Source organism: Dipodomys spectabilis, unplaced genomic scaffold, assembly GCF_019054845.1.
Source record: "Dipodomys spectabilis isolate Male_0828 unplaced genomic scaffold, ASM1905484v1 ptg000089l, whole genome shotgun sequence".
Classification (NCBI taxonomy): domain Eukaryota; kingdom Metazoa; phylum Chordata; class Mammalia; order Rodentia; family Heteromyidae; genus Dipodomys; species Dipodomys spectabilis.
In genome coordinates, this window is record NW_024870766.1 from 7,732,652 (window position 1) to 7,760,625 (window position 27,974).

The 27,974-nt window shown below is 36.5% G+C and overlaps 2 protein-coding genes across 2 annotated transcripts in view; one reads left to right on the forward strand and one right to left on the reverse strand.

Annotated features, from left to right (window-relative positions):
- The window catches only part of Elapor2 (endosome-lysosome associated apoptosis and autophagy regulator family member 2), a 149,432-nt gene extending 148,519 nt beyond the window's left edge, over positions 1 to 913 (forward strand). The window contains exon 22 of the mRNA XM_042684677.1: positions 137 to 913. Coding sequence (XP_042540611.1) covers positions 137 to 196 — 60 coding nt within the window. The 3' untranslated portion in view covers positions 197 to 913. The remainder of the gene's footprint in view (positions 1 to 136) is intronic.
- Positions 914 to 7,821: 6,908 nt separating this feature from the next.
- Grm3 (glutamate metabotropic receptor 3) overlaps positions 7,822 to 27,974 on the reverse strand; it is a 215,914-nt gene continuing 195,761 nt past the window's right edge. Inside the window, exons 4-6 of the mRNA XM_042684720.1 lie at positions 26,853 to 27,919; positions 20,669 to 20,843; positions 7,822 to 8,188 (exon numbers count right to left, since the gene is read on the reverse strand). Of these exons, the coding sequence (XP_042540654.1) occupies positions 8,115 to 8,188; positions 20,669 to 20,843; positions 26,853 to 27,919 (1,316 nt within the window). The 3' untranslated portion in view covers positions 7,822 to 8,114. The remainder of the gene's footprint in view (positions 8,189 to 20,668; positions 20,844 to 26,852; positions 27,920 to 27,974) is intronic.

A 27,974-nucleotide genomic window follows, 5' to 3' on the forward strand; every position in this document is an offset into this window, starting at 1 on the left:
TTGCAACTGGCAGGTGCATGGATGAAAATGATTCTTTGAACTTTCCTTCTGGAGAAATAAGATCCTAAAATCTTATTTGAATTTCGGTGAATTGATTCTTGTTTTTTTTTTTTTTTGTTTAATACCTTTTCTTTAGGATAAAGAAGATCATTTTGAATCTGTTCAACTGAAATCCTCAAGATCTCCTAATATATGAAGACAAGTGCTGTAGACTTCAGACTCAGAGAATAGAGAAACCTGCTCTCTGGTTTCACTGGACCATATGTTAGGGCTTGTCCTGACACCTGTCATGTTGGTGATCACAAAGAGGCCATGATGCTGCAAAGGGCAGGAGGTAGAGATATTGATTGCCTTATCCCATGGTCGAGTACCTTGCCAAATAAGGGGAAACAGATGATTTGGGTCTCAACTGAAGATGTAGCTTTACTCAGGAAGAGATTTGTCTGTATATACACATGACTGAAAACCCAGTTCAAGCCCACCAGTGCGCTGCTGATGCATGCCATATAATTTATGGGTAACTTTTATTCTTTATCCTGTCTACCGAAAAGAAGTGTGTTTTGGAGGGCAGATGTGAGCATATGCCTTGTGATCCCATTTATGTCTTGTCTTTGTTTGTATTTTGAGAAAGAGTTGGAAAAACATTTCCCATTATTTATTTCCAATAGACATGAAAACATCTTTTCTATTAAAATGGTAAATAGATAAAGACAATAAAATTTTCTTTTTTTCCCCTGTAGGGTATGTTTTCTTCTTTCAGAAGGCTAAGTTATTTGTAATATTTTAGGGAGTGTTAGCATGTGCTTGGGTTATTAAAATTTATTATGGCCTTGAAATTTCAGCCTTGTTAGAACTGGTAAAAATAGTTTGATTGAAAATTTGAGGGAATCTTAAAAAAATAAACAGAACAGGAAAGGAGAAGTCTTGGCTTTCTATTAACACAAACTATCTGTTAATATAGAAGTCTAATGGCTAAATACATTTTGTGTGGCATTTGAAGATGAAGAGAGCGGAAAAGTTTAGTGAGAAAAGCACTTGCACAATCAGGTAGAATGTATAGAATGTGTGATGATTGTCCCTAAGTAAGGGTTACTATACCAATATATTGAGTCATTGAGCAACTACAGTGGGATAATTTGGAAATCTCCAGAAAAATATCAGTGAGATGCTTCCTTCCTGTGAAGAACCAGAAGTTATATGATTATTTATTTATTTATTTGAGACAAGGTTTGGTTATGTAGTCAGGATCTCCTTAAACCTGCTCAGCCTCTTGAGCGTTGGGATCATATTTTGTGCCACGCTACCTGGCTTTATTTGGTAATGTTTTTACTACATGATTTCAAGAAGTATGGTTTCGTTGGAAGCTTTAATTTTTTAAGCCAAGAAGGCAACAATTTGATTTTCAAAAATGAATATAATTCTATTTATAATAAGAAAATTATTGTATCATAAACAGTTATAAAATATGCATTGTTCTTATTTAAAATGATCCATAAAATTATGTGTTTTTTTAAAATGATGGGTTACTGGTATTAGCATGATTTGGACATTATTTGTTGAAAGAAGTCTGAAAGTGGATTTGACCTATTTTCTGTCAACTTTGTTTTAAAACTGGGACAGAAGGAACTATCCTGGCCAATGAAGATCTAAGGTGCTCTGCTTTATTTTCCATAAGAAGTCATCTTTATGGATTTTTCACAAGACTTGTGATTGGCTGAGAGACGCAAGGCACATGAGTAAAGTTTGTTTAATGTTTTACCCCAGACATTTCAATGAAGTATATCTTGTAATGTTTGATTCTGTAGGTGGTATTGTCTTTATATTAGAGGAAAGAGAGAGAAGATGAATAGTTGTTTTCAGTGGCCAGTGGGTAAAACACTGCTCATTTTGCTATCTTTGGATGAATGCTTGTTTTGTGTACTCCTCTAGTGTTACATACAGACATATGTAAAATTATAATATTGTTTGTTGTGGAATTTCAGGAGAATGTTACTTAGCATAAAACTTTTTTGCACTTAACTTACTGAATCTTTTTTAAAGAAGAGATTATTTTGGCATTGCTCATTTTTGTCCCACTAACAGAGTATTGTCAGGTCTTTCTCCATCTTGATCAAAATTTAACCAGAAGAATGAAAATACACCTGTTCAGTGGACTCCTGGTAAAGCTGTACAGGCTGGACAGAGTCAGGAAGTTTCTGCAGTCACCTGTCACATCTCTCTTCAACTTCTGCTGTGCTCAACATGTATGTTCCAAGCCATAGAGATAATTGGGATTTGCTCCCAGGTAGTTTCTTTCTTCTCTTGTCACTGGACTAAAATCTCTGACGTGTCAAAAATGCCTTACATTTTAATGAACTCTCTCAAAATGTAGTTGATATTGAAGAATTTATTTTATTTCTAATTTTAGATATTGAGTAGATTTTGTCAGCACAGTCCTATCTTTGGAAAAGAACTGTTTTTCCCTCCCTTGGATTCCAGTGGCTTGCCATTTTATTCTAAGAGCTGAAGAAATATGAGAGAAAATATCATGAAGAAGATCTTCAGACCAATTCTGGCTATAAAATTCATGTTAGTTATATGTCTAGCCTTTGCAAAACTTAGTGACATGTTGAAAGGCATAAGCAAAATAATTATGTTTTTGTGACTTTTAATTGACATTTGTTATTTATCCCTCTCCTCAAGTGATAGGAAAACATGTTGTTTGTTGTTTTCTCTAAAAGGCATACTTTGATTCCTTAAATATTTTATTGAGTTGTTACCTATAACATCTCCTAGCACTCTGTCAAAAATATATTTAAATCAGTTTTCCACTAGATGAACACGTCTTCTATGGATAAATGATATCATTTAAAAATGCTCAGTCAATTGATATATGTTCATTTTATTTAAAAGACTGAATTTTATGATTGTGGACTTTTCCCCTCTTTGGTTACTAATAATCAAATCCTTCCTAGGATTAAAAATATTTCATAGTATTTTTGTGTCGACTTTTGCCATTATTTTCTTCCCAAAGGAGGTGACGGTGGCAGAGGGGGGAGGACGGGGGGGGGGGGGGGGGGGGGGGGGGGAGGCAGGAAGCGGGGGGGGGGGGGGGGGGGGGGGGCGGCGAAACAAGTGGCTTAGAATTTCTTGGTACATTCATTGACCAGCAGGGGTCTCCAGGTACTCAGAGTGGTGGATCATATATCTATGTGCTTCTTCAAGATCCTTATGGCAAGTGTCATTTGATGTCTACTGAGAGCTCCGCTTCCTATGGTTCCTGGTCCTTCTTACTGGGAAGCTAATATGTAGGTTATTTGTTTTTTCCTTGCGAAATTAATTTCCTTGGGATGAGGGTGAGAAGATGATTTCATTAACCAATTTAAAGTCAACAAATGTATTGCTTACATTTAGCATTTAACATTGGTGATATGAAGAAGAGGTCTTCAGAGTATCTAAAACCTACTCAGTTTTATTTTGTGGTAGGTAGGAATTTTATCCCAGGTTTGCAGACCCTAAACAAGAAGTCCTAAAGGGCATACATTTTTTGAAAATCTCTACATCTAACTCATTGCATAAACACTAAGATGGAGTGTACTTTTAGAGTAACTGGGTAGAGATTGTGCTCTTGCCAGATTTTCTTTGATTTAATATGTGAAGATGAGTTCATTTTAGGATCACAAATGAAAGAAGTAAAACCCAAGCTGGGGTTAAATAATTGAAAAGAAAATTAATTTCTATTTGTATTATCATTGATATTATTATTGCAGTTGTCTACAGCAGAGGTCAGTAAACTATTAAGAATAATACATCATCTGTCTTTGCAGGAGATATGGACATCTACTGAGATGTTCAAGAAGAAAATTACCCCTCAATGATTTAGTTACCTGCACAGATACAAAAAGTGTCAGATACTCTCTTGAGTAATTTTCACTCCAAGACTTCATTTTTTATATTAATTAACAGCTAAAGAAGCTAAAGCTACTGCATGAATGTAAACTAGGAAAATTATTTTTTAAGGCTTTCTCATTTTTATATAATAAAACCTTTCTTTATATATGCATATAGTCTTTTCTTATTTATATATGTTATTAGAAAAGCAATTGCATTTAGAGATGATAGTCAATTTTACATATTGATATATTTCTTTATATTTTGTCTACCAGTACTGGGGCTTGAACTTGGGGTCTTATACTCTATCATCTATGCTCAAGGCTATCACTCTACCATGTGAGCCATGCCGTCACTTCCAGCTTTTTACTGGTTAATTGAAGATAAGAGTCTCTTAGATTTGTCTGCCTAGGCTGATTTTGAACTTTTCTCAGATCTCAGTAGTTGGCTTCTCAGATATCTGAGTAGCTAGGCTTACAGGCATGAGCTGCAGTGCCTGATTTATGGATCTATTTAAAGTTAAGGGATTTTGAGGCATGAGAATACCTCTAGAGTAGATTACTGAGACCTGACACTGGAGAGGGTGCCCCTGGTTACATGTTTAGGTAGGACATACCTCACTCCTTGAAAAAATATCTCATGGAAGCTTTTAGTGCTAGAATTTTCTTACTATTAATAATCCATTAAAGGAATTTTCTGTTTAAAGGTTGTAGGTTTTGGTTAATTGGAATTAGAAGCGTTGATATTTCCTTTATGTCAGAAAACTGATTTCAGAGGACCATTGGTTTGTAGTTTAAATAAAAGAGCTAAACCAATGAGAATTGTGCCAATCTGTAACCTGATCATAAACCATCCTCCTAGCATCTCCTTTTCCTAGAATGGATTACAGCCCTTCTCTGAAAAGCTATAGGATCTGAAACTACTAAAGTGAGAAGATGAAGAAAGCAGAGACTAGCCGAGAGAGACTGAACTAAAATCCTGTGAAGGTAACTGGGTGGAATCTATCTTTTCTTAGCTATTCTTCCCCTATGTCTTCTGTGTGGTTTTCAAGTCGGATTGCCTCACAGTTTAAAAGTAAGGACTTTTTTTTTTAGCATGAAAAACTTAGATGGTCAGAAACATTTGTTAATATTTAAATTAGGGAGGGCATAGAAGCTCTCCAAAACCTATGTACTCCTAAAAAATCAAGGACAATCAAGCAGATAGTTAGATACTGATATGGTTTCTTAATATTTTTTGTTGCTGATATGATTTTTTAATGAATAAAATATATCATTTAGCTGGGGTTCTTTGGATTCAATAAATTCCATAAAGTTGGATTGGTTCAGCTAGTTTTATATTCTGGAATGATGAAATGTTGTTATTGATATGAAAAAATAAATCTAAACAACCCAGGACCTATTTATTTTGAATGGCTTATATAATAAAAGATTCTATAGTAGTTATTTTCCATACATATGTTGAATGTTTTTTAAATAAAATTTAAATGTGGTCTAAGACCATATGTTAGAGTGTACACTTTCAAATCAGAAATAATCTTTGTAGCCAGGAAGGAGAAAAATAACAAGAGCTGTTGGTTAATTAATATCTTTTTACTGTACCAGCAGGGCCTGGGATATAGTGGACATGCATCAAAAGCCATTCTTTAAAATCATTAGGCCTGGTTCATATACAAACCCAATTGTCTTATTTTAAAAGATCCAAGATCAGTTTAATTGTTTGACACATCAGCTGTGTCTCTGCAAAACCCATTTGATATTGCCTTGCTCAGACTGTGACATTCCATCAGTAGTTGAGTTTATTTTCTCTTCTATCAGCCTTTCTCAGCCTTTATCCTGGGCAGATGCTCATTCTGACACCTCTCTGGCATCTCACCAGTTTCAGTTATGGCAGAATTCATTTTTGTCATTGGTGCTATGGAATTTCTTATCCAGTCAACCCCTACTCACTCCCCAAATTCAGGGATCCTATTTGGATATGCAAATTAAGGGAGTGGTGAGCACCATTGTTTTGGCTATGGGGTGGATTTTTGGATTGATTGACTAAGTTGTTGGTTTAAATACATCCAGAAATCAGACTTCTAACATCTGACTCTTTCATTTCCTTCAAGTCAGTCCTTTTATGCACCTGTTAACTAATTTTGGACGTTTTAAAAATAATATTAGTAACTGGGCACTAGTGGCTCCCATGTGTAATCCTAGCAACACAGGAGGCTGAGATCTGATGATCACTGTTCAAAGCCAGCCCAGGCAGAAAAATCCAATTAACTGACAAAAAAAGCTGGAAATGAAGGTGTGGCTCAGGAGGGATAGAGCCAGCCTTGAATGAAAAAGATAAACAAGTTGTACAAGACCCAGTATTAAGCCATAATAGTAACACACATCCACATTTAGAAATAGTATATCTTGCTTATTTTATGCCCTTTTTATTTAGCCTGTGGATCTCTTATTATAGCCTTGGTTTTTCTCCTTTTTTCTCACTTATCTTCCTTGTCACAGTCAACTCATTAAATTTTTCTCTAGTCTTTTAAATGCAGTAACCACATCTTCTTCATCTTTTGTTATGGGATTAATAGTGTTTTCCAAATATATGTATGTATATGTTCACATCCTAATCCCTAGACCATGAGGAGATTACTTTATTTGGAAAAGGGACTTTAAAGATATAATTAAGAATGCTGAGATGAGGTCATCCTGGATTATCTTTTGTGGTGCTAACTTCAATGACTTGTGCCCTTTTAAGAGACACACAGAGGACAAGACCAACACTGGAGAAAATGATGGGAAGATGGAAGCAGAGACTGGATCAATGTCATAAACTCAAGAATTTGGCAGCCAGAAAAAGTACAGAATGCATTTTCCCTTGAAATTTCGGAATGCCCCTGTTGTTCCCTTAATCCAAGTGTCTAATCTACAGGAACTGTGACTAGATAAATGTTTGTTTTAATCCACATAGTTTATGGTAATTTTTTACATTATTACTTTACAAAAACTAACACACACACACACACACACACACACACACACACACTCTTTCATGGTACCTGACACATGTCTTGTATTTAGGTGTGTTCTTGGTTAATTTCTTATACTAATAAATGCTTTGTGACTAAAAAGTTGACAGAAATAGGAGAGTACATAGTAAGAAGAAGCCAGTTTTAGCTTACCTACACTTTCTTTGTTTGCTTCTTTATTTAGATTAGTAAAATGGTTAAATTTAATAAGTTAAATTTAATGTATGCCTGAGTATTGTCCCAGAGCCGTTGGAAAAGCATTGGAAAATAAGATATCCTGCATTTTGTTGTCAGGATATTATCCATTAATGTTGAGAGATACTTCCCAATGGAATAACAAGATGCTTTCCAGTCGTCTTCCTAGTAATTAAGTATGATATTGGAAATCAGAGTTATACATTCCTTGCAGCCACAGTATATGTGTTCAGGATTTAGAAACTGTTTTCTTCGCCTCAGTTGGGAATTCTGAGCTGTTGTTCATGGAGACGTGGCATCTAAACAACCCATATGTGTATTGGTTTTACACATACTTATGATAAGCATGGTGTCACTTCCAGTCATTTCTTTCGGTCATTGCAAAAGATGTCTATCTGCCCACCACTCCCTGGCAAGGTCACTACTTGAGTTCAGAGTGTGTATGGGTGTGAAGAGAAGAGAGAGAGGCAATTCCTTCCAAAGCCCACACATTCATGTTACCTTTTAGTGATCCAAAAAGGACAAACCATTATCCACCATGCTCAAAAACCTTGAAGGTTTTATTCCCAATATCTTTACGTTAATACAGATGCTTCTTATTTTTATACCAAGAAAAACAATCTGTTACACATAATGTAACTTTAATATACAACATAGAAACTCATTCTAAATTAGTTACAACAAGAACCTACAAAAACTTCATAGGAAAAAAGTTACCTAATATTGCCACCATATTTATTTACTTATTTATTTTTAGTAGACTGACCCTGTCAGACCCTGTCACCAATGCTCAGCTCTGTAAACAATGGTTATTTCCATATTCTGGGGGAATTATTAATAATACGGGCACTAAAATTAGCCTAGAAAGTTCTAGCACATCACTATATACTGTACAGTCCTCAAAAATAATTTATCGTACTGTTTCTAAAAAAAGGTACTAGGTTTGTTCTTTTGTTCTGTTTCCATATTATGGAGCTGCACACACGCACTTTGTCTAACAGTCTAAAAACACAAGAACTGAACTGCAACATCACAATCACAGAGATGAGGTGGTGGAGTCGAGGACTTCCCGCCCATTGCACACCGTCGGAACATAGGTGCTTGCAGAGGCTGCAAAACAAAATCAGACAGAAAACTCAGTTAAATCATCCATATAGGTAATGGCCTAGAGGATCCCAGACACTGGTTACAATTAAGCTAAAAACTCATTTCAACTTGATCTTGGAATATTAATAATATATATGACATATAATGTATATAATAATATATAATAATAATAAACTACATGAACTACATGGCTTAATGCTGTACTAAGTCAACTTTCTAAATATTTTCTGCCTAGGATTAGTATGTGTCCTGGAATGTACTTCCACTCATGTCAACTCTTAGAGAATTATAAGCATAATCATTGCTGAAAGCAGTCTCTTTGGAATTGAAAAAAGAGGGTTGATAATCTAAAACTGGTTAAAATACAATGTGCAACACTGAAAGGTTATTGCAATTTTCTTATAGCTTGTTAAATGATTTCCTGTTTTCAGTACCTTTAATTAGTTCTCTCTGGACAGAGATAACTCTTACATGGTCCCCTGAGTCATCTGTGAACGCTACTGCTTTAGAGAATGATTTGGTGGATCTTCATTGTTTAGGTTGCATAATCTTAGTGAAAACACTAGTGAGGGTTGGAGTGTGGAGAGTTTCTATTTCATAATAATTCTCAAAAGGCATTCCAAAAGGATGATGCCTTTGTTAATGTCAGTAGTGATAACAGTGTCACAGTGTGTGTATACTATGCATATGTATATTAGTTATTTTTATGTTAGTCCTATCAGATGCCATTTTTAACTATAAACATGTTGGTAAAGCTTTGCTTTTATGTGAAACCTAGCTCTAGATTAGTCATATTTCTTTTACTGTATAAGGACAAAAGCAAGGAATCAAATTCTCCCCGGGATGAAGCCATGTCACCAAGAGAATAAGTTGATGTGGTGACCTTATTTTACCTCTAAGGTCTCTTTGCATCCCTAACCCTATCTCTGGAGAAAGAGTTTGACTTGCAGAAGCTGATCTGCCTGACCACAGCCCAGATCAAACTCCCCAGTCATATATGTCCAGTTCTTTAAGGACTAATTCATGCTAAATTCATGCTAAAGTGTCTGATAGAGGATATATTCTAACTCCACAAAATTGCATTTTCCACATGAATTTCTCTGTTAGCTTATACAAAGAAGTGACTAATTGTGAGATTTGAGATTATGTGTCATCCAGTGGAAAAATTTTCACTATATTCTGGGCACTGAAATTTTTGGGTGATCCAGTACTATAAAAACCAGACCTCTTTCACATTTGTAATTTGCATAGCTGTGTGAGGAAAACCTCTGAAATCCAATACTTATAGCTGCCGAAAGTGCCTGTAGTCATGTGACATACTCAGCATTGTTAAGACCATGCTCAATTTTCTTTCAAATACAACTCTATGGCATAAGCTAGCTTTTCTGAAATGTTCACAATTAAGAATATTTTAACAGAGGGTGGGCCTGGTAAAAACTTGATAGAAAATGCTTCACAAATAACTTCAAATGTTAAGAGCTTTATTTTATTCTTTCAAATTATTTTCATATCAATCCAGAATCATCAAAGCTGGCTAAAGAAAGAATAAAGGAAAAGAAAGTTGAAAACACAGATCCCTGGAAATGTGGGGAGCACTGTATGGCATCCAGTATATGCATTTTCTGCAGCCTTGCATCCAGCTGCATATTTGATGTCTTCCTGTGGAAGCAGGACTGTCCAAAGCAGAACTCTAAACATTTTCACCTGCCCCACTTAGCTTTCCTTTCCTCAGTAAGTTTCTCACATCAGAAGTCTAAAATCTGTGCCCGATTTTTTGTTTCCCCCATGTCAAATAAAACTATCATCAAACTCAACTAATTTTATCTATACATCCACCTACTTCATTACTCCATTCACCACACTGCAACATTGCCTTTATCCTGAGTATTGAAGCAACCTGTATCACACTCACTTACACTCGGGTCTCCCAGAGAAACCACAGTCAGCCTTCTAAATCACAGATTCAACCAACCATGGATTGAAAATAGTCAGAAAAGAATGTGTACTGGATATCTGCAAACTTTCCTTGCGTTATTCCCTTAACAGCACAGTGTAGCAATTATTCACATAGCATGTACATTTAGACATGATACAAAGTATATTGGTGCATATACAAGCATTATGTCATTTTGTATAAGAGACGTGAACATCCATGGATTTGGAAAGCTACAGGAAATGGCGATGGTGGTCTTCTAGCCATTCCCCTTTGTATATCAAGGGGTGGCTATATTTTCGGATATAAATCATCTACCAACAAGCCTCCAGTAGCTTCTCTTTGTGTTTAAATTCTCTCCCTTAGCCTTAGAAGCCAGTAGGATTTGGTTTATGCTTCTCTTTGTGTGTTTACCGCATCCTACACCTGTTCTCTCCCATTTGGCTTTATTCTCTAACAACAAGTTTGTTTCTCAACTTGGTTCCTTTACAGTAGTTTTACAGTAGTCTCTGGCTCTGCCAGGAATGTTCTTCTTGCTGCTCATCACACATCTGGCTCCTTCTTGTCATCCACGTCTGAAATATCACCTCTTCAGAAAGTCTGTCATCAGCCCACCTAATCTAAACTAGCTTCTTGCTGTCACATCATCCATTTTAAAAACTCATTCTAGCCTGTTTGCTGCCTGACTTTTTCTTGCTCATTATTTTTCTCAAGCTACACTACTGATCAGAAATATACAGTGGCATTGAGTGTGTGTGTTGCATTATTAATCTCTGGGGCTGGCCATGAATAGATCTCTAAACATTTCCTGAATCATCATTTAAGTATATGCTTTTCAAAGAACAAGGAAGCCAGTGGATGTTTTAGGAAAAGAAGGAAGTAGTCTGTTTTGGGGAGAAAGCTTTGTGTGGGGACCAAGTAGGTTTTTTCAGTTTTTCAAGTCACATCGAGGCAATGAGTATCACTACCCTTGCAGAGAGATCTGGAGCAGACCGAGAGCTCCCCATGCAGGCATGCTGCCTCTGACATTTTGACTAATCCCTTTATCTTTTCCAGGATCAAGTTTTATTATTTCTGGGCAGGTTTTTCATTTTAGCAGATTGAAGAGGAGTGATGTGTCATGGGGATAAGTCAGGAAGAACAAAGGACTGGTGTGTACATGTGTGAGCCAGTCTAATACCTTCTCTACCTCCATTTCTTGACATTGAATCAGAAACCTACTCTGATAGTCCCCATCATGTTGTGGAACTTAATATAACTGTATTCTTTGATGTGTACTTTTAGAGCTGATTTGCCTGCTGCAGTGAGATTTTTAAAAAATTTTGACTAGGCAGGAACTGCAGGGGCTTCAAAAGTAGCTGCATGGCTTAAAACTGATCTACATACACCCCATGGAGATCACTGTGTAAGTTTATAGAACTTTGCATCCTCTACCTGCTCCATAAGGATGTAAAAAGGAATGTTTTATGTCAGAATGTCTAAATGCCTTGTGAGAGAGATAATACAAATTTAAGGTCTCTCAAGACGTAACTGCAGCAAAAACACCGACAAATCTCTCTACAGGTACTTTCCCCCATAAACCCTTTTTAGTTCATTGAAAGGAACTCTAACTTGTGTTTTCCTGTCTTTCTTTTCTTGTTTATCTGTAGCTCTTATCAGTGCATTCTATTATGTAAAAATATGCTCATTTTTGCACATGCTGCTGAGTATAGTAGAGGAAATTATTGTTTTATGAGTTTTCTATCTCAATTACTTTGCTTTTCATAAATATTTCACATGTGCCTTGCATATTAGACCATCTGTTATCCCCCAAGGTAGTAAAATATGTGAAAGAGCAAAGTACTTGTGCGTGTGTGTGTGCGCACGCGTGCACACGCATGCGTGTGCATGTGTGTGATGAGCTTTTGCTCTTATTCTGATGAAATTCTCATGAGATATTTAATGGTGTAAGTTTGGCCCATTTTCTTAAGTGCAGTTAAGCAGATTTCTATAATCATCCTTTCTGTCAGAAATAAGATGTGCACAGACTTATTTTTGGCTTTACTAGGGCTGGAGGGAGCAGTAACTGTTAGTTACTCTAGGTTAAGGTGTTTTTTGTCATTCAAAGTGAAAACTAAAGATAGTTGAAATAAATCCTCTAACTTTCACTATTGATCACAAAAGAGCAATTCACACATCAAAAGGCAGAGTTTACTTCGCAGACTTGGTGAAGCATTGGCGATCAATGCACTCAAGTGGCAGCTTTGTCTGGCTCTGTGAAATCCACTTCACTTTCAGTAGTAATGCTCAGATTGGCCAGGGTTTGGAGAAAATGAATGCTTTTTCTCAGGTAACTGGGTTATCAATGCTAAACACATTTAATAGATTTTTATATATTACTATTTTCATAGTAATATTTTCATAGTCACTAAATTGGTGACTGAGACTTGTGCCTCAGAATCAGTGTTCTATTATAACTCTGTAATACATCACACTCAAAAAATTAAGTCATTAAAAAAGAACAGATTTTCTCCATCTTTTCCATTTCCTTACTCCAACTGGCCCCAAATAATTTTTCCCAGGATATTTGCTTGTATAGATATATTAATGTTATGGACAGAGGAATGAATGCAATATCAGTTGTGTGTTGCTCAGCCTTCCTATTTTGTCATGTAGTTTGTTTACTTATTCATCATCTTAATTTCACTTGTCCCATTCCAGAGGAATTTCATGTGGTGATTAGTAAATGTTATCTGAGAAGACAATGACATTAGTGGGCCCTGCTTAGTAGTCTTGCTAAATCAGAGATTTCACAACAAAAGACAGAGAATTCATGATTAAGATCGATTTGCTGAGAATAGTGATGAACGCCTCTACTCCCAGAGCTCAAGAGGCTGAAGTAAGGATGATAAGTCTAGCCTGAGTTACATAGACTGCCTCAAAAGACAGAAATAAACACAACGTATAAACTGAATTTTTAGAAGCTGCTTCCTCTTTATGACCCAAGTAATGGTCTTTAGCTACTAACAGTAGATCAAAATGAAATTGTATTTGTTATCCTACGAGTTAAAAATGGACAGATCCAACATTGAGTGTGAGAATATTTTCATGTAGTTAGAACTTTATGAAAACCAAGATTTCTTCTTGTGACCTACAACGTAAGTTAATTACAAAGTCAGTAGAAGTGCCATTTAGTCTTCAACTCTTTCATTCCACTGTCACTACAGGATGCTTTTTCAAGCATGCCATTTTACTCTTTCCTTACCTCTTCCAGGACAAATTTGACATCCAGTGAATAATTGGTAAACGAAAGGATTCAATAGAATTTTTTTGCTGGTTTTTCATTCTTTCACCCCGTTAGCCAGCTATCTTCTTTTCTAACCAAATATGTATAGAAAGTCATTCAAGGAGGAGAAACTCCTTATCCTGAGGCTCTGAATAATGTGAGCTGTATGCCTAGGTATCAAAGCCTGAAGCTGAAAGTGTTAAACCATAATAAAATTATGTCAAGCATCCGTCCTTCTTTCTAATGGAGTTAATCCCATTAGCTCCACCTTCAAATTATCCACAACTCTAAGCACATTATGAGCTAGGCCATACAGTAGTCTCCTAAGTAATTCCTTTGCATTCTACCTGTGTTAGAGTCTTCCTGCAAAGGCATAGTGATTCTTTGAAGGCCAGATCAGGCCTGGTTTCTGATGAAACCCCTCTAGTGCTTTCCCATTTCTTTCAATAGAAAAGCAAGTGTCTTTACTATGACCTTCAAAGTTACACATGATTTGCTCTGTCTGCTCTCACTTTTGCCATATTCATTTTCTTCTAGCCACACTGGCCTCTTTTGTGTCCTCTTTTGTGGCCTTTGCATTTGTTCTTTCCTCTGCTTAGAATATCTTTCCTTCAGATATTAGCATGACTCACTTCCTCTGTTTCCTTCTTATCTTGCTTATATGAGTTAGTAGGAAAGCAAGCCAATCTATAAAGAAATATGCTAATTCTGGTTATCCTCATTATGTCTGATTTGTCCATTCCCTAAATGACTTTCTCCACATCACTTTGATACATTTGATTCTCCACACACTTGATACATTACATATTAATTTGGTGGTTTGTACTCCTCCCTGGCTTGTTAGAAATGCCAAGCACCAGGAGTACAAATTTTCTCATCATGATCACATTTGCAAGGAGTTTTTCATGTTCTGTAGACATAGAAATTTCCCCACTTACGAATTAAAAGGAAAAAGAAGTGGGAAAGAGAATTGAATACAATAAATTGATGTTAGGCCTTTTGGTACTGAAGATGTAAAACTAAACTATGGACAATAGAGTATAAATGCATTTTTTCTTTTTTGAAGTTAGCATAGCTACATAATTCTGAGCATAGCTCCATATCCCAAAGGACATCTAACAAATTTAGTGTCAGATGAAACTTTTTAATAATAGCTCTTTCTCATTTAATATTTTAGTCTAGGAACTGTGTTGCATCCTTTTTCAAATATGTAGTACAGAGGGTGGAATATGCATTTTTATTTAACTCAAGTAGTACTTGCTTTTAAAGGATCATTTAAGGTGTGAAAGTATGCCTTTACTGGAAATACATAGCCAGGCATTACTAGTAATATTTTAATATTTGTCTTTATAAAATTACATTGTTGAAAAGTATTGTAGATAGCTCTGTGTAATAATCTATGATGGACAAGGATTTTAACACTGAACATAGTATAAATGGAGGAGATTCAAGTGGAAACCCATGTTGATAGAACAAGATGCACTCTGGTGTGGAACTACCAAAACCTTGTTAACTTAAGAAAATCATTGTTTTTTTATAGATGTTAAGATTCTCATGGTGAGAATAGTAACTGAACTGAATTTTGTAACTGGGCTGTAGAAAATTTCAGAGAAGCCAGCGGAATCATCAAGCCACTTTTTAGAACATTATTTATGACTTCAGTTGCCAAATTCCTTAAGTATCTAATAGCTAGGGCCCTGTTTTTCCTCATCTGGAAATGTACTTATCAGAATAAATTATCCTTAGCCATCCTTTCTACCTCCAGTTTCTGTGGTCTCTGTTATTATAGAAAATGGACTCTATTTGCTTGGGGAAAACCTAGCAAATTATGAGATGTAAAGAGAAAATAATTTAAAGATTGGAAAATATTTGTGAGATGCATCAAATAGTAATGCTGAAAAAGGAAAGGAAACCTTCTGATACATGTAAGGTTGCCTGTTATGCCTGGGGACTATTCTTCTATTACCAATGAGGGAGAAAAAAAATGGAAGGAGGAACTTGGGAATGTTGTGGGCTTTTTAAAGGGGAAAATGAATTGACATTTATTTGAGTTGGATCGATCTGATGTGTCCTGCCTGGGTTTAACTCTGAATGCTCTTGCTTTTCCTCTATTGTCCACTGAAGATTTATGTTTGTAATATACTCTTGCCTGTGGTGAGGAAGACTGTCATTTCAGTGTGGGTTACCAAATAACTTGTTAATTTTCTTGGCCAGGCTAGTACATAGTATCATTATGAAACTCCCTGAACTCATAGTGTAAGCAAATTATGCTGTTTTCCTGGACTTGCAATGCAGAGAAGAAATGGGTATTATTTTTCCTTTTATAAAGTCAGATTCAGCCTTTGGCAATAGCTTGATCTCTGCTCACTAGGATGTCTTCAAAGACTTGGTCTAAAAACATAGTCTGATGCATACATGTCTGCTTTCTGTTGCTGTAGCTCCAGAAATCAATTATATAATAACTTTGGAAGACTTCATTTAATATTTTTATACAAACACTTTCATTTTATAATGTGAAAATTCTTTGTAATAAAATAGTTTTATTTTTTGATATTGAGCAGTCCATACATCACTCACCCCAAACAGGTGACTTTCTGAGTAAGGAAACATCAATCTCCATCTGTCTATATCTCCTCAGGGACCCAGATCTGTGTATCATTAGTTAGCATAAGCCTCTTGGCTGATCATAATGATAATGAAATATACATTTGAATGATAGCCATGAGCAAGAGAAACACAATTCCCATAGGACCCAATCTGGGTACATAATAATTCTGAGGACACTTCATTGTTCACTCATCTCCCTAAACTATACTAATCCCAACCTCAAGAACTCCTATAGAGTTTTATGCAGCATAACCTCATGTGTACATACATCAATATTATGCAATGACTCTTTCATTCCCAACATGTTTTCTTGATTGCCTGTCTTTGGAAACCAGCTCTGAGGATTTTCTTTACTTATAAGCAGAACAAAATAAATGGCCTCTTTTACATCTGACTACGAAGGATTTTTGTTTAAGTATGTGGGTGTGGGAACAGCATTGCAAGGACCAGTTAGGATACTGTAGTCTCAGTTACATTGTCCTTATTTTCAGGTGGCCAGGTATTTCTGTTCTGTAAATGCCTTCCTTGGAGTGAAGGATCTAGAATGAGAATGTAGCTAGCTGATGTCATCATGAGGAAAAGAATGAGAGACTACCACTCTCTCTGAATCCAATGTCTGTTTCCCCTCTGAAGGTCATGTAAAAGAACCTCTCTGTCCTGTGTTATTAGTGGTTGAAGCACACAAGGGTGTTATGTGATGGGGTTCTTAAATGTTTTTTACTGGACAGCTTCTATTGAGCCAGCTGGATTATCTATTATAAGCCAGATTTCCAGCCTTTGCCCCAGATCGCAGGAAAAGAATATCCTTGAGTGAGATTAAGAAATCTCCATTTCAAAATGATTTTAAATAGAAACATTTGGAAACTGTTGACATGTGGGTATAGTTGCTGGAAAAGAGGTAAAGGTTTCATTCATTTTTATTCTGACTTCCATTGTATATAATGAATCAGGCATAGCTTGCATTTCTCTTTTGCACATAGTAATGTAAAACATTTTTTCCAATGATGAGGTTTCCAAGATTTCCTTAGCCATGTTCCTTGTTCTATGCCTGCTTCTGAGCTTGGTCATGTTTATCCATCTTTTGGGAGAAACTTTTTAGCTTTAAGGACCCATACTAATACTTTGTTGTTGTTGTTGTTGTTAACCACCTCAGTTGCTGTCAAAGTGATATATCTGCCAGAGAATGAACTGAAAATTTATGTGAAAATTCTAAGCCTCTTAATCCATGAAAAAGTAAAGTACTAGACTAATTTAGGATTTGGAGAATATAGCATAATAAAAATATCCACAAAGCCTTTGAGAGATAGTCTCTTTCCCCTTGAATCTGGGCAGGCTGTATCACAGAATGTGTAAGTAAATATAGTACCAGTTTTTTGGTACGAATTTCTTGGCCAGGTCAATATTCATTTCCATTCTCATAGAGCCCATAGGCCTGTTACTAAGGGGCCAAGGACAAGAGTAAAATTGTAATAAATCCTCAAAATCAGCTCAGCTTCGGCAGAAAACTACAAACAGATGCCATGTGAAGCAGATAAACAGCCCAGCCTAGCCCAGCCACTTTAATTCCTGATGGACAAAACCATGAAATAGCTACTTAGATTATGGGGAAATTTGTTATGCAGGAATAAATGTGTGTACTATCTTAGCTTACCTTTGTCTATATATCATATTTTTTTTTACATCTGGACAGAGTAAGTCCAATGTCAACAGCAAAATCAGTAATAACTGTCAAAAAGAATTCAGTGCCTGAATGATACTTACTAGAAGGATCTAAGTGACATTTGTCAGATTTTGGTATCTATAGAGGATGTCTACTCTCACTTTATACTCACAGATACTCAAATCTGATCAAGCCCATTATACAAAAGTGTATATATAATCTACACACTCATCAAGTTTTTCTTGATTTATGAAACAACATACTTTCTAATATTTTGGAGGGAAATGGATAGAAACTGAGCTGAACATGTATTGGAGGAAGTGGACATTATGATATTAAGTGAATGAATTAAATTCAATATGTCAGTAGCATGTTCACACATAGAAATGGATTTTACAGACCTGAGACTTTCAGATTTCTTTGTGATTCACAATCAATAAACATTTTATCAGCAAATATAATTTATCTAAAACTAGTCTATCTATCTATCTATCTACCTTCATAATTCATCTGGTATGACTTACCTTTATTACATATAAAAGCCCTAAGGCTTTTGAGAATTCTGTTTTCTTTTTGAAAAAATGCTTACAGAACACAGTAAATAAATTTAATAACACATTAATGTGTTTTTCTCTACAGGATGCAAAACAGTGCCCTAGACACATAGTCTAGGGACACTGTCTTAGTCATTAGACTATACATAGTGCTTTGATTGAAATGGGAAAAAAATTTAGCCGCAAATCAGGAAATACAAGGGCAACTCTTGACTCTTAAATCATTATGTATCTTTGAGAAATAACTTTGATTCTCAATTTTCTAACCTACAAAATAGAACTCGTGATATGTGGGACTCATAAGTATAAAATGAATCCACAAACATAAACCTGCTCTGAATAAATAAAACAGGATTATAAATACCAGATGAGTATATTTGTTACTTACAGATGTTGAAATACACAGTCATCATATAAACTTCACTCTGTTATAGAATAGTGTTCCATTTACTTGAATTAATTAGATTAATACTGATGAAACAATGAGGAATGAATTTAGTGTTTCTTAAAGAAAGAGAATTTCACTTATTGGAATAGCTCAGTGACAGTTTAAATAGGTCTGTTGTGCCCACAGCACACTGATTTTGTGTAAGTGGTATTTGAATGTTTGAAGAGAACTAAGTCCTCTTGTTATTCCTTCCAGAATCATCGAGACTAGATACATGTATTAGAAAATGCTACCATTTCTGAGCTCAAAGGTCTGGTTTGAACAAGATTTGTGAAGACTTAAAGACTTTGCTAAATTATTCCAATAACCACAAAAGGCTTTGAGCTATTAACAGAGCCCAGAGGTTAACATGTCCTGACCAGATTAGGATCATCTTCCCTTGGTTTGCCCTGTGAGCCTACAAAAAACAACCACACATCATGGGAGTGCCCAGAGCTCGCATTTTGGAAGCAGCATGATATGATGCAGTGGTTAGGTACACTGGCTTTGAAATCACATGTGTTGACCCCAAAATTGGATTCAGCCACTATAAAAATGTGGGACTCTAATTGGGTTTCTTTACCTCAAAGAATGTGAACATAAGGAAAACGTAAAATACTAGCTTGTGCGTGTGCACGCACACACACACATATATACTTAGCACAATTCCTAGTACATAGTAAACTCTGTTGTTCCTATTAGCTATTGTTGCTTTTCATTATTTATTGACAGTTCTTTCTTGTTCTGACTAGCTAGCTGTTATAATTGGGATGCTGATAAAGAGACCTCTTTACTTAAGAAATAAGCATTTTTCTCATGTTTTGACAGGTCTTACCATATCCTGGGATTCAGCCATTGTGAAATCTGGGAATTTAGCTGGAAAGACAGTAAGTCCTCACTCCACAGCTAGTTACAGCTGAGGAGCTATGATATCTACAGGGCCTCCCTGAGCACATGCTCCTAGGCTGTCAGTCTTGCTTCTGTTTTCTGGTGGGGGAAAGAGTAGCCCTGTTAAAATCTATACTTAGTTGGAGAAATTGGGGCACTAATGTGATTGCTCACCCTGTGATGCTGAGCTATTTTGAAATATCCTTTAAGGCAAAATTGTGAAGCAGTCATTTGTCTCTGTCACTTGCAGCCTCCCTCACTTCTGTGGCTTACTCCCCTACTGTCCTTTCACCCTTCTGCCAGTGAATCCTTCCTAATGCACACCACAAATTCACTGAAGATAGCTTTAAAAGACTCTGCCCTTCAGGTATATTTGTGCTTTACAAAAAAACTTGAAAGAATTAAATCACAGATTCTTTAAAAGAGTGTTTCAGACATTTGCAAGCCACTAGGAGAGAGATCTTTGGGCTGGAGCGGTAGCTTAGCATCCTTCAGTTCATTCTGACTTCTTAGCTGGTTCTCAGCTGAAAAAAAACACCTTGCCATTAGAACAGAAGATGTATTGCAGGATTTTCTGGCGTGTGTTTTACAAGACAATTTTGGCCAAATACTTTTAAGAAAGTCTGAAAAAATAAGCAGATTTTCTTCCTGTAAAGGTTCTAATACGTTAAAGGAAGGCCTTTAGACTTCAAGGAGTTGTGTAGGAGGGAGCCCTCTCCGTCTAATTTGATCAGGTTTCCCTTTTCATTTTTTCCGTGGACCTCTCTCAGTCTCTGGGTCATATAGAATACACCTTACTAAACACCAATATCATCAAATCCCCTAGTCACAGGAGTAAAAAGGCCAGTAAGACAGTGCTATTATGACCTAGCACAAGGTGACCCATGAAAGTGATTGTAGAACAAGATTAGGGATCAGGTGATCTAGAGTCAAAACACTAATTATGAATTGAATGATTTTCTTTCCTGCCAGATTTTACATAGACTTTGACTTGTCTGCTTTACACTGTATCCTTCCTTAGCTCTTAGTAACTATCAAGAGCTTTGTGAATTAGTACTTATTAAACTTATATTGAGATTGTTTATGTTTCTGCCTGATTTTCACTCTGATGCCACAGGTGAAAGGGTCAGTGCCAAGTTGCATACTTACACTGAGAGTATGTGGTCCCTGTTCCGCTGACACTGAACCTGTTGAGGTGCAGTCTGTGTGTTACCACATTCTTCTGGGGTTGGAACAGGACAATGTGAACTTTGGGTGCAAACAAACAGCCCAAGACCACGAAGCCACTCAGGCTAACAGAGATACACATGGTTGTTGTCTGCACCTGTAAGAAAAGATTGGCTAGTTAAGTGTCCAGCTGTAGATTCAACAAGGTAGTTACCTAACGAGAGCACTGAAGTGTGACTCAGCAGAATCCTATAATCAGTTATAATTGTGTTCTTATTATGGCTAAATCAATACAGTAATTAAATTGGTTCTTCTGTGTTGGGGATATTTGTGGAAACTGGAGGATTTCTAAGTAAGCATCTCTTGTGTGGGTTGCTCCTGAATGCTTTCCAAGGCTTCTCATGCATTTTCTTGTTTTGTTTATTTTCTTTATGTTTGTATGAAGATATTTATACAGAACCACTGAAATCAGAATTTTAAGTAGGGAAACAAATATTCAGTGATGAAATGGTCAGAATGCTGATGTTTTCAATGAATGAACTTGGCTTGTTTCTTAAGAACAAATTTGGCTTTTAACATTTTTCTATTTTCCTGCTGGAGGTTTGGCTCTATTCAAGTATTTGGAGGAACATTACATAAATTTTTGTTTTATTATTTCTTTTATTTATTTTGTTGACATCTCTTTGGAATTTGATTCATCATTTATATGCCATGAATCTTGGTGTTTTCTTGGTTTGCACAATTCAACCTTCACAGAATTTTCATTCTCTCTGTATCTCCTTTGTTAGTATACTTTAGAATTAGGATTTATTTTCCTTTCTCCTTCTTTGGCCCTTACTGTCCATAATCCCTGATTTTATTACTTAATCCTGGCTTCAGGTCCTATATATTTGCTGGAAAATTTCACACTAGACTCTCTATATTTATTACTTTCAATACAAGAAAATAGGAAGTATTTCTTGTATCAGATTTATAATCATTTGCTATAGATCTTCAAAGATTCCTTGATATTCTAGACTAATTTAGATTTCTTTCCTCTCCTGAAACTCTCCAGGCAAATTCTATTACCAAATAATATAACTTTTAATTCCCTAAATTTTTTGGGGGGGAGGGGCCTGGTCGTGGGGCCTGAACTCTGGGCCTGGGCACTGTCCCTCAGCTCTTCAGATCAAGGTGAGCACTCTACCATTTGAGCCACAGCACCACTTCCAGCTTTTTTCTTTTTTTGTTTATGTGGTACTGAGGAATCAAACCCAGGGCCTCATGAATGCAAGGCAAGCGCTCTACCACTGAGCCTCCTTCCCAGCCCGCCCTAAAATTTTTGACCTTCTTTTATAATCAAGGAAAACTTAGGACCAAGTAATTGGAGAAGTCACATGACTACAAAACTTTTGAATGTTTCAGTTTCATTTATTTATTATTTTTTGAGACAAGGTCTCTATGTATAGCCAGGGCTGGCCTTGACTTCATGATCCTTCTGTCACTTCCTCTCAAATGCTGGGGTTGCAGATATACACTATCATTCATGTCTGTTAATTTTGTTTCTGATGTAAATTTTTAGGCTATGCTTGTAACATAATTCTAGCTGTAGTAATTATACTTTATCTGTGAAAGGTATATCTATCTTTGTTATTTAAGATTCTTGTCTTTTTTTGGTCAGTCCTGGGGCTTAAAATCAGGGACTAGGCACAGTCCGTAAGCTTCTTTTGCCTAAGACTAGCACTCTACCACTTGAGCCACAGCACCACTTCTGGCCTTTTCTGTTTATGTGATCTTGAGGAATAGACCTCAGGGCTTCATGCATGGTAGGAAAGCACTCTACCACTAAGTCTCATTTCCAGCCTAAAGTTCTTTTCTTCTTTAACGATTCCAATGCCTTTCACATTTGGACCCCCAACTATAATTAACCATTGCCAACTTATCAAAAAAGAAGCTATTCTATAATGTAAAAGCTATGATAAATCTGGCATAATTTGTTAAGTACACATATTTGTGCATTTTTTTCTCCCTCAATTTTGACTATGAAGTCAAAATGAAAAACATCATATATCATAGTATCAGAGTCAGGGTGAGGCAACTTTAAATGTGCAAAATTTCAAGGAAAACTTTTCTATACTTCTTCAAGCTCATCACATACTTTTAGACATTCCAAAAAAAGAGGAGAGGGAGGCTTTTTGTAGGGTATCCTGGAAAATAAACTGTCCTGTGCTGTACTGTCCCTTCGTTTAAAGCCTAGTGAAGAGTGCTTTACTGTGGCTGTTCCCCAAAGTATTTGTATCTCCACAGGATACAGGTGTTATGGCTTGGGCTTGTTTTCTGAGAAGGTGAAAAAATTCTAATTCCTTTAGTAGCATCACACACAGACTCACTACTATATTGAGACAGTGTTTCTTTTCTCTAAGATTTTAGTAAAGCAAAGGATATTTGTTGGGAGCATTGATAACATGACCTGAACAAAAGCCATCATTGGTAGCCCTTGGCCAATATGGAACAGGCTGAAGTCTGTTATGGAAAGAGTCTAGAAGGATACAGCAAGAGGCTTTGGCACTGAGAAACTCAGACTGAAGAATTACCAGCCAACTCACCCAGGGACTTGAAGGAGAAAAAAAAAGCACAGGAGAACAAGGAAGACCCCATGCAAAAATCTTTTACTCATCTTTCAGCCTCAGTATGAATCTTTTAACACCTGTAGTTGTGGAAATAATAAAGGATATATCTTTAGGCACCTGGAGACTTGAAAATCATAAAGCCATCCAGCCACATAAGAACTGTCCTACTTCTGCTTTATTACCCTTTAATCATAGTTGGGAGAGAGACAGCAATTGGTGGACTTGGGGAGATAAGCAAAGGGGAAACCAGCCATTGCAGGTTCCAATCTGGGGCGAGTAGACCTCTGGAGCAAATAAAATTTTATGTTAAATTTTGTGTTTGATGAGTACATAGGTTTAGTACATAGGTTCTTCATAAAAATATTTCTAGAAAAAAAAACTGGTTGTAAGGCCTTATGTAATCTGAGAGCTTAAAAATGAATGGGGGGCTGGGAAGGTGGCTCAGTGGTAGAGTGCTTGCTTTGCATGCATGAGGTCCTGGGTTCCTCAGCACCACATAAACAGAAAAAGCCAAAATAGCACAGGGGCTCAAGTAGTAGGGTGCTAGCCTTGAGCTGAAGAGCTGGGGGGACAGTGCCCTGGCCCGAAGTTCAAGCCCCACAACCACCACCACCACCACCACCACCACCACCACCACCAACAACAACAAATGACCTTAGCAATAAGATCATGATTGTTGTAGATCACTGATTCATTTCTTGTAATACAACATCTTGATTCTCAAACAATGGTCCTTTGCTTATCAGCCTCTCCGTTCACTGAGTGCTGGTCAGAAATTCAGAATTTTGGGTCTCTAATCTTGCTTTTTGAGTCAAAAAATCTTTATTTCAACACTATCCCTGGGTGTTTGATACATGTTAGGATGACCATCTTTCAAAGAAAAAAAAGTTTAAAATCCCATCAGAACACATCACTGAGTTAGTGAGTTAGCCATTGTTTTCACCAGTTTGCTTTTTGTGTTCTTCCTCTTTTTCCTACTAGACAGTAAGTTATGAAAGAAGAGGGACTTCCTATGTTGATAGCTCTACTCTGAGGTGTGTTAGTGCTCAAATATTTTGAGGACATGAACAGACACAAACTCATGAATGAATGAATGACTTTCCACCAAAGTGTGGCCTAGGTTTTATTTATACAATTTAATTTAATTTTGATAGCTCCATGTTCGATTCTTAAGCTAGCTGAGAAGGTTTGGATGTGATATAGCAAGAATCCATAAATGCTCAAAGATTCTTTACATTTTTGTATTTTTACCAACATTCTTGCATGTTCTGTCTTAGATACCTATAATAGCTTCTATTATTCTTCCTTGCTATATACTCTTTCAAATCCATATTTTGTGTTAAGTTTGTGGTAGAGAAAAGTTTCAAATATATCATTGTCCTATTGTTTCTTAAATGTGCTACTGAAAAGTTAATGTTCTCCTGAGTCTGTTTGTCTCTCTGATGGAGAATAAAATTTGTATTCCAAAGTGTTATTGAGGTCATGTGAGCTCATGTGTATATAGCATCCAGAAAAATTGAACAGGAAATATTTCCTTTCTTCCCCTCTTACTGTTTACCATGAGAGATTTTGCCTTAGCAAACAACCCACAAAAAGGAAGCAAGAAAAAAAAAACCCTCAAGACTTCAAAGCCCTTAAACATTAGGTAAACAAATTCCTTTGCTGATATAATCTATTCAAGTCACTGGTTTCCACTGGTCTCTTACCAATTCTGTTCACTCTTTCTGAACTACCTGGTTTTTCTCTGGGAAAGTTTTAATCTTATTCTTATTTCTAGAAACATCATCCCAGGTATAAATTCCTTTTCTTGTTCACCTCTTATTGTACCTCTAGACTTTAGTCTCATGGTGGTAAATAGCATGAATAAACTAGATACATTAACTTCTGCCAGATTCTTTAGTCTGTGCTTTAGTTTCCTTAAAAATAGTTAATAATGCCCATGTTTCATGCCTGTAATTCTAGCTATTTAGGAGGCTGAGATCTGAGAATCATGGATTTTAATATATATTTTTATTGTAAAGATACTGTACAGAGGGGTTACAGTTACATGAGTAGGTAATGAGTACATTTCATTATACCCTGAAGTCAGCTATTACAGGAAAGTCTGTGAGATTTTCATCTCCAATTAACTCACCCAAAATGCTGGAAATGGAGTTGTGGTTCAAGTGGCAGAATACTAGCCTTGAGCATAAAAGCACAGGGATAGCACCCAGACCCTGAGTTCAAGGCCCAGGACCAGAAAAACAAAGAAAAACAGGTTTATAGAAATCATATATGCAATCATATGAGATGTTATGTTTTGAAATATAAATATACTGTGGTCAGCATATACTGTGGTATTTTCATTACCTCACATATTTACCTTTTTTTTTCTTGTGGTAAAAACCTGTAAAATCAATCTGGATGATTTCCAAGTGCACAATCTATTGCTATTAACTGAAGGCACAAGCACCTTGAACTTTTCCTTCCCTATCTAATTGAACTTTAATATCCACTTGGTCTCTTCAGAATGCTGTTTTCTAGCACTTGGCAGTGTCAGGATTGCTGGCACACAGAGAACCAGGGATTCTTACAACTCATTTTGTGAAACAAATGTCATATAAAGGAAATTGTTTTGCTTCTGGAAAACTTTGACAATAACTTCAGGGCCTTGTTAGCCTAGCAGGTGGTGGCACGTCAGTTTGATAATTGATGAGAACTTCAGAACTAAGAGAAAGAGCTATCATCTGAAGAGAAAATATTCTTATATCCTGTCATTGTGTACAAAAAATCAGAATTATTGATAGAAAATTGCCTAATGAGTGGTTGTGACATTTTGGAAAATTATGATGGAATTATGATGCTTTTTTCAGATGAGCTAGCAATTATATGGAAGTCTAAGTATTTGAAATATTTGTTATTAAGGCTCTATGAGTAATGACTTGTGCACGTGCCACAAAACTTTTCGGTAGTTCAAGGACTTCCTTCCCCCACCCCCTCTATTTTATACCCACTCAATATATTTGTTTATATAACTAACACTTTAGAAATAGAGCAAATCAGCATTGTATTTTAATCTCTTTTAGGACAGAAATGAAGTATGAATAAACCAACTAATCTGGGCTTAATGTTGCAAGTCTATTTTAATTTACAGATTGATCTATTGTAGTCATATCTTCTCATGTCTAATTTGAAGTATTCTCAATAAATTCTTAGATATGAAGTCTTATTCTCTTCCAGTTGCTTTTCAATTAAATTAAGGTGTTTTATGAGCATGTATGGCATTCTTTCCCACTAGATTATAAATTATTTGAATGACCATGACATCTGCATTTATTTTCCCCCTCTGTACCTAGCATAATGTTCTAAATAAGGTGGGCCCTCATTTATTGCTTTCAAAACATAATGAATTAATTTATACATAGGATATCAAGGTTCATAATGGCATTTATAATTACTCAATTCATTCCTAAGCTGAAATAAAAGTCTATTTTAAATTCCACAAAAAAAAACATTTATATAAGAGCAAGGGAAAGAAGAAATTAGAGGAAAAGTGAAAGAAGAAACAAAAGACTTACTCTGTAGTCACTTGATGTTACGTAAAATATAGGGAGGAAGGCCAGCCAGATAATACAGGTGGTATACATGGTAAAACCTATGAACTTGGCTTCATTGAAATTTTCCGGGCACTTCCTTGTTTTGAAGGCGTACACAGTGCATAAGATCACCAGGATCACGTCGTAGGTGAGAGAGATCAGCATGCTGGAATCCTTGACATTGCACTTTAGAATGACCGTTTCTCGCTTCTCTGGAAGGGTATACCTTCTTGTGCCTGGAGCTTCCAGGATGAGCCACACAGACACCACCACAATCTGCACCAGTATCAGACCCAGACAGATGAAAACCTGAGAACTGGGGCTGATAAATTTTGGCCTCTGAGCTCCATTCTTAACCCCATCAAAGATTCGAGCAATGCAGTTTGTCTTGGTCAGTAGGGCTGAATAACAGATAGCAAAGGAAGTCCCCAGCCCAAGCCGACGTAATGCACAGATGACAGGAGAGGGCTTGGCAATGAAGAAAAATGTCATGCTATAGGACAGGCCCACTCCAAACAACAAGATGTAGCAGAGTTCTCGACCCGAGGCCTTGACCAAGGGCGTATTGTTGTGCTTGATAAAAACTGTTATAACTATGCACGTGCACATAAAACCCAGGCAGGCAATGGTGACTGGGCCAATGGCCCAGGCATCTTCCCACTTGATGTAGTCCTCAGGAAGGTCAAAGCAGCCAGATAGATCTGCAGTGGGCCATTGTCCAGGCCCACAATCCATACAGGTAAACTCATCAGCCAAGTATTCATAAGACTCACAGGGGATACAGATCCAGCAGCAGACATCACCTGGTTGCATATTCTTCATTTCATTGGGGGCACAGGGGTCACTGCACTGGGAAGTGGGAACTGAGTTTCTGGACCAGTGTATAGAATCAACATTTAGAGATAAGGTTTCAGCCCAGTGACCAACTTTCAAGTACGAATATTTTCCACCCAGGTACTGGAAATTGAATACGTTGTATCGTCCCATTCCATCTCCGTAAGTGTCAAACTTGACGATGCTATCTGCATCATTGTTTGGGTTGAATGGAGCTTTGATATGTAGAATGAGAGAAAAAAAGAACAGAAAATTTGTTTAAGTGTCTCT